A 7,465-nucleotide genomic window follows, 5' to 3' on the forward strand; every position below is an offset into this window, starting at 1 on the left:
GGTTTTTTTTTTTTTTTTTTTTTTATGGAAAGGGTTTTTAGTTTTTATATGATTTTTGATCCAATGCATCACATGTGCATCAGATTTTATACACGTCCCAATAATAATATGTAATTTGGAATCTTTAGAAAAACAATTTTTATTTTTATTTTTAAATAGCCAGTACATAAGGCGACCGCCTTGTACACTAAGGCGCTATAAGGCGTCGAAGGCGACGCCTTACAGCGCTTTAGTGTAAAAGGCGACCGCCTTTCGCGCTACTCCTGAGTCGGCTGACTGCCTTACCTCTACTGGACCGCACCAGCGCCTTAAAAACTATGCCTTTAGGAGATCGAAGTTGGATTGATCTCCAGTGGTCCTATGGGATATCGAACGTTCTCCGTGGTTGCAATTTCGAGAAGGCTAGCTGGTGAGATTGGAGAAGACTACTTACCAAGTTTTGGTATGGAGGTGAACGAAGCGGAAGATAATGGTGACAACGACGAAGATTCTGGAGAAGAAGACGAAATTGGGTCTAGAGATGAAGATGAGTGTGAAACTCCTGCAGAAGATGGAGTTGATGGTTTGAAAGTGGCTGCTATAGGGTCTACCTTGGACCATGCGGGTAATGGGGTTGTCTCCCTCCCTCTTGGCCGAGACTGTGAGCAACAACCCTATTCATTCTGGCCCCATTATCGGTAATGTTGGTCTTCCTAGGAAGATCAAGCTTGTCCAAGGCACTCCCTTTAGTTCCCTTTTCGGTCAACCTGCTAGGTCCATCAGGGAGGATTTATTCTTTGCTTTGTTCACCTGCCTGTGGCTGATGGGGCAAAATTTTCCCATTGTTCTGCTCTTGCCTCAGCGCCCGAAATTCTCAAATGGAAGGCAGCTCTTGTTGGGAATTTCATTGGCCGACGTCCACATCTTCATATAGTTAAATCATCCCTAGAGAAGTAGTGGAGATCTATGGGAGTTGGAGTTCTGGAAACCTTCCTTTTGGAGAATGATATTTTCATTTTTCGATTCTTGATTGAGGAAGATGAATAGAGAGTTCTAGAGACTGGACTCTAGCTAGTGGCAATAAGACCCATCATTCTCCGTCAGTGGAAGGCGAATCTTCCGTTCAAAAGGTGGACCTTAAATCTATACCGTTGTGGATCTCTCTTCCTGGCCTCCCGCTTCACCTCTGGGGAAAGGAGGGCCTTATCTCTATTGGGTCAGTCCTCGGGGTGCCGCTTTATTCTGACTGGCATACCAAAACACAAGTTTATCTTGCCTTCGCGAGGTTGTGCGTTGAGGTAATGGCTGATTTAGAGCTACCAGATCGGATTTTCGTGGTAGACGAGGGCGGGTTGCCATTCTCCTAACCAGTCAGATATGACTGGAAACCCTCACTATGTTCACTGTAGGGTTGTTGGGAACTTGTTTGCATCTTGCATTGCTTTAAAGCTGAATGGGGATTCTGCTGCTCAGCAGTCCTCCGCTCATCTCCAAGGTAGTGAGCCTCCGTTAGATATCGGTTTCATTCGAGCTCCTAGAAGAAGAAGGAAAAATAGGAAGCACATTGGGACTTTGGGCGCTGCTGGTGAAATGTCGATGGGGTTTGATCCCCCTCCTCCATGTTCATGGCCGGTTGGATCCAGCATTACAAACGTAACTTCAGGTTGCAATGCTTGGGAGAGAGAGTGCCGTCAGGGAGATGATTACGTGGACCTCGAGACGCGTTGTTATCCTGCACGTGGTTCAGGTTATTTCGCCACTTTGGCAACCCTCGATGAGGGCGATGACATGGAAATAGGCAGAAATCTCGAGGTGGATGCGTCGTTAGGCCTGCCATCAGCTACTGTGCAAGTATACGTGACTGTCCCTTCTTTGAAGGATACCAGGCTAGAGTCAAGAAAAGTGATGATCAAGTTGGTTTTTTTCCCACTTCTGAGTTTAATATTGGTTCATTGCGAAGGGTGGTTGGCAATACGTTTGACTTAATAATGCAAATTGGAGGAGTATAGGAGATGTCTCTTCTTCAGATTTAATTACTGGAGTTAAAGATACGCTTGAGTTTAATATTACCAATTTGAGTGGAAGTATTGGAGATCGGGATTCTTGTGAATTTAATATTGTTCCATGGATAATGGAGAGTTTAATATTCTTTCCTTGGATAATGGTGCTACAACCAAAAGTGGTTTATCTATTGGTCCTTCCCAAGGAGCCCATGGCCATCCCTCTAGTATTTCGGATGTTGTTGCAACACTGGGGTCTTCTGAAGTTGGCCAAGCTCATAGGAGAAGCAACATAGTTCGAAATTTGAGTTCCATCTAGTTTTTGGTGGTTGAGGAGGGTGCCAACGATGATGAGTGGTGTGTCATGGCAAGTGAATATGCTATTCCTATCTCTCCCTCTGGTGGCATCAGTATCAGTTCAGACGAGGTGAATCTGGAAGTGCATTTGGAAGTATCCTCCTTGAATGGTGACCTGGCCATTGATTATGTTGCTCCTGGTATAATGGAATATCTTACTGAGGGAAAAAACAGTAAAAAGAAGAAATATAATAAGAAAATGTAGTCTTGAGGCTACTTGGGTAGCTGTTTGTCTTTCCTTTAGAGCTTCCCCTGTTGGGGGGATTGCTTTTTTTTTGAGCCATGGCTTCTTGCCTTTGGTGTGGGTGTTGTTCCCCTATTTCAGTTCCCTCTTTGGGGCTTGTATTGTCCCTCCCTTTTTTCATCTTCTTCTTACCTTGGGGCATTCGATGCCCTTAAGGGTTTGAATTATTTATTCACCCAAAAAAAAGAAGAAGAAGAAGAAGAACCGCTGAAGTATGAGGAGAAAAAAAAGAAAAAGATAATAAGACAAAAACATGATAACTCAAAAAAACTAAGTCCACAAAGGACATCAAGGAGTTTTATTGAAACCTCCAATCTAGGTCTTCTAAGCCAATTAAGTCCAAGAGACCTAAGCATAGTAGTTATCAACTAAAATGCATTTGGACACGAGTAGATAAGGCAAATGATGTTATTACTAGATAAACCATGGGACATGCAATCTCAGAATATTTTTCCATCAATTACATATCTAGCAAAAACAACCCCCCAACTAGGTCAATGTATCACTAGGATGCCATGGAACATGAATGTGCAGAAACCAAAGTTTCAATTGATAAAAGAACCTTTTGTACAAATGATATCACCTACTTAAACATTCTAAGATAGAAGACGAGAGATCAAATCTCAAGTGCAAGATCATCCAAATAAAACATTTCATCAAATAAAGATTAGGATGAGAAACTCAAGAACAAAAACACGCAAAGAAAAATGCAACAAACAAACTAAACATATATCAATGGAAAGTCCTTAGAAACAACTAAGGAGAAAACAAGGATAAATTAACTAGACAAAAACACAAGATTCCAATTAGTATAAAACACTAATTAAGAATTAAAGAAATACATATAAGATAAAAAACAAAACACAAAAACATAATTTTCAACAATATGCTGACTCATAGAGGTAAGAGGAGAAAAAGAATAAAACATTAATCAAGCACTCCCAAATCATGCTATTCAAAGTGATCAATTGAAATAGAAATTTCCCCTTTGTAGCAATACTTGCTAACAAAGCACAGCCCCTTTTTCTAGGACTTTCGTCAACCGTAACTACCATAAAAAGAGATACGAGTTCAAACCCTTTCAAGACAATGATCTCTTACATGAGTTATGTTAGTACTCAGGATAAACTTCATTAGTAACTTCAGGGTCAGGGTATTGATATTTATACACTTTAGCATAGGAAGTACTAAGAAATAAATGTCCTCAACAATTGCTTATGGTTTCCTCGAATTGGTCAAGACATAGTCTAGACCAAAAACGCAAGCTCTATGAGCTTGACTCAAACCATCTAAGATGAACATAATAAATGCCAAAGGGACTAGGGATCATTATACCTACCAACATATAATCCAATTGACTAGGTATAATTCTAAGGCTTGTATCATGACGAAGATAATCTAGGATGGTAGCATCCATGCTCTTACCCATTTACAAAACAAGACAACAGGGCATGACAGAATTTTTGAAAACAAGAAAAAAAAAAAACTGGAGAGAGAGAGAGCTGCCTAATTTTTGAATGTTTCTTGGATCCTATTATTTCTCTCTCTTCATGTGGGCAGGTAGTAGAACTGCCACTAAGCTTAGTAAAATATGCTGCAAATCTGCAATGTGGCAGCTTACCTGGCACTCAAGCCTGGTGCACAGTTAGGCACCACATTCATCTACTCATATGTCAAGTTTCAGCACACCTGGACTATAGGCTGAAAAATATATTTTTGTAAAATTTGGTCTTGCTGAAAACAGAAAGAGAAAGGGTTAAATACATGGTGGGTCACATCCTTGAAGTGCAGTTCAAAATTTGATGCATGGCCAATTAACTTGTGGCTTCTGATCTGTATTATAATTGCTTTGTGTGCTGCCTGCGTTCTACAATTTGTATAAGTAACCTTTTTGTCTCAGTGGATGAATTGGATCAGTGCAATTCACTGGTGGGTAAAGATGATAAGCGGAGGTTTATGGCTATCAGACATTCCAATGGTTCAAAAGCGCAGGAGGAATCAAAACCAAGACGTTATTTTCCTTTCCAGCAAGGACATCCATTTGTTGCAACGCTTAGGGTGGGAGCAGAAGGGATCCAGATGACAGTTGATGGAAAGCACATAACATCCTTCGCTTATCGTGAAGTAATATTCTTTCTTTCTTGGGTTACTTCTGAAATGTAGGAAACAACTGCTGGTTCATTTGGACTTACTTCCTTACTTGGGTCCTTTCTCTTTTTCCTTTGTCTCTCAGAGTCTAGAACCGTGGCTTGTCAGTGAGTTAAGGATTTCTGGAGACCTGAAGTTAATTTCTGTGCTAGCTAGCAGCTTACCTACTTCAGAGGATTTAGATCATATTGTCGATTTAGAAACACTCAAATCAGCTCCTCTCCCTCCCAAAAAAATATTGGAACTCTTTATCGGTGTCTTCTCTACCGCCAACAATTTCAAGCCTAGGATGGCTGTTCGTAGAACGTGGATGCAGTACTCTGCAGTGCGGTCAGGATCCATTGCTGTGAAATTTTTTGTTGGTCTGGTGAGAATCAGTCACACATCACTTCTACTATCACTGTTTATGATGATGACAATCATGTTGTAACTAGGTTTATAAGAATTAGAACTATGAGGCCTGATCCAGTCATACTTGTATGCTGTATAGAGCTTCTGGTAGTGTAGAATCTTACTCCATCTAAATTCCTTTTTCATTTGTAAAGAATCAGTAGCTGGGAACATATGAGAAACCTATATCTCTTGAAGCAAATATTAAATCTGCAGTATATGGTGCAGCATAAAAACCAGATGGTGAATGAGGAACTCTGGAATGAAGCACAAACATATGGAGATATTCAGCTAATGCCTTTTGTTGACTATTACAGCCTCATTACGTGGAAAACTATAGCCATATGCCTCTTTGGTGTAGGTTCTTCTCTCTTCTTATGTCCAATCTGTATTGATTTAATTGAATTCGCTCAATGATTAGGCTTTGCTATTCCCTTCAACAGACGGAGGTTGTTTCGGCAAAATATGTTATGAAAACAGATGATGATGCATTTGTCCGTGTAGATGAGGCACTCGCTTCTTTAAATAGGATAAATGTGACTCATGGGTTACTCTATGGTCTCATTAACTCAGACTCCCAACCTCATCGGGATCCTAACAGCAAATGGTATATTAGCCTGGAGGTAAATTTCGCCACCCTTTCTTGTAAATTGTAGTACTCATAGATTGGCTGTGAGACTTGACTCTATTTTTAGATTTGCAATAATAAGTGTATAATAACTGGGCTCAAACCTGAAGTGAATATAATGAGGCTTGCCGATTCTCTCATACAATACAAGTTGATAGTGCCTGACTGGTATTTGAGCATCATTAGTAAAAGTCATACATATGCCGAGTTAAAAATCTCCATGTGGTCAATATTTGGAGACGGTGCCTGACCTCTATTTCTTGTCAAGTGAAATATTGAATTTATTTACTAGAAATTAATTAATGATATCCTTGAGAAATCTTATCATTGTCTAAAACTATGAATGGTGGTTGATTATTAGCACTTAAACAAGCTCCCCCTCCCCTTCAAGACAAGCTTTCTTTGATTGCTTCAGCTTCTGGTTCTCAGTTTTCTCCCTTTTTCCTAATGAAGGAATGGTCAGAAGAAACATATCCTCCTTGGGCTCATGGTCCTGGTTACGTTGTGTCACATGACATAGCAAAGGCAGTCAATAAGAGACACAAAAAGGGTCTCTTGAAGGTATGGTAATTTTTCTCTCTTTTTACTATTTATTACACTAATTTGGTTTATAAAATGTGCAATGTTCAGTGTATGGCTGTTACCCCACTTCCTTCTTGCCACAAGCATGAGAAATGAATTTGGTGGCCCAAGATTTTCCAACTGGTGGGCCACCTCTTGATCTCCGAGTCCATAGTTTTAAAGATTGTCTATTAGACAACTCAAATTTCCAGATGGGTTGGCATCTTTTTCTTTTTCATTCTTTGTTATCATCCCAGTGCTGGCTTCAGATAGTATTGTTCTGTTACTTCAATCCATATCGCAATCATGTGTGATATCTTTAAGGTTTAAGCTTTGGATTATGCACATCTCAAATTGCCTCACTTTTTAAACTGTAGTTGGAAATTATCATGCTGAGTCATGAAATGATGACTGAATCATCAAGTCTGGTAGCATGATAATCAACAAGTTAGGTCCTTTCTCTATTCAATGTATTGTATGCAAAGATTACTACTCTTCCTCATTTACCCACAAGAATTTCATCCTTCTAATCTGAAAACAACCATTTCTACATGGCAGATGTTCAAGCTGGAGGATGTGGCAATGGGCATCTGGATCGCAGAGATGAAGAAGGAGGGGTTGGATGTGAGGTATGAGAAAGAAGAGAGGGTTTATAATGGCGGGTGTAATGATGGTTACGTCATTGCCCACTACCAAGGCCCTAGGGAGATGCTCTGTTTGTGGCAAAAGCTGGAAGATGGCAAGGGAGCTAAATGCTGTGATGATGAATGAGGGTCTAGGGAGACGCTCTGTTTGTGGCAAAAGCAGGAGCAGAAGGAGGCTAAATGCTGTGGTGATCAATGAGGGTCTAGGGAGACACTGTTTGTGGCAAAAGCTGGAAGAGAAGGGGGTTAATGCTGTGGTGATCAATGAGAGAGCCAGATAGGACAGCTGGGGCTTCAGGATGACATCCAGCTCTGACTACAGCTTTGAATATGAGAAATATAGCTGGTTACAGCTTTTGTAGTCTCATAAGGAAAATTCTAACAAAGTTGAGTTGTGTTGATAAACTCTACTAACTACGGGATTTTTTTTTTGTCATTATAGCTGGTCCTTCCTCCCCTCCCCCAGGGTAATAGGTAGGGGTTGGAAGTATATGGTTGATTAACATTCTTTTTT

General features: G+C 40.4%; 1 protein-coding gene across 4 annotated transcripts in view; it reads left to right on the plus strand.

Moving 5' to 3' along the window:
* LOC122063311 (beta-1,3-galactosyltransferase GALT1-like) overlaps nucleotides 1–7,459 on the plus strand; it is an 18,112-nt gene extending 10,653 nt beyond the window's left edge. For 3 of the 4 annotated variants that reach the window (XM_042627027.1, XM_042627029.1, XM_042627028.1), the window contains 6 exons: nucleotides 4,481–4,704; nucleotides 4,814–5,095; nucleotides 5,347–5,475; nucleotides 5,562–5,741; nucleotides 6,200–6,307; nucleotides 6,866–7,459. In XM_042627027.1, the coding sequence (XP_042482961.1) occupies nucleotides 4,481–4,704; nucleotides 4,814–5,095; nucleotides 5,347–5,475; nucleotides 5,562–5,741; nucleotides 6,200–6,307; nucleotides 6,866–7,078 (1,136 nt within the window). In that variant the 3' untranslated portion in view covers nucleotides 7,079–7,459. Of the gene's footprint in view, nucleotides 1–4,480; nucleotides 4,705–4,813; nucleotides 5,096–5,346; nucleotides 5,476–5,561; nucleotides 5,742–6,199; nucleotides 6,308–6,684; nucleotides 6,755–6,865 lie in introns of all 4 variants that reach the window. The other variant, XM_042627030.1, reaches the window with a different exon arrangement.
* The last annotated feature ends 6 nt before the right edge of the window (nucleotides 7,460–7,465 follow it).

The sequence above is a fragment of the Macadamia integrifolia genome, unplaced genomic scaffold, assembly GCF_013358625.1.
Source record: "Macadamia integrifolia cultivar HAES 741 unplaced genomic scaffold, SCU_Mint_v3 scaffold1289, whole genome shotgun sequence".
NCBI lineage: Eukaryota > Viridiplantae > Streptophyta > Magnoliopsida > Proteales > Proteaceae > Macadamia > Macadamia integrifolia.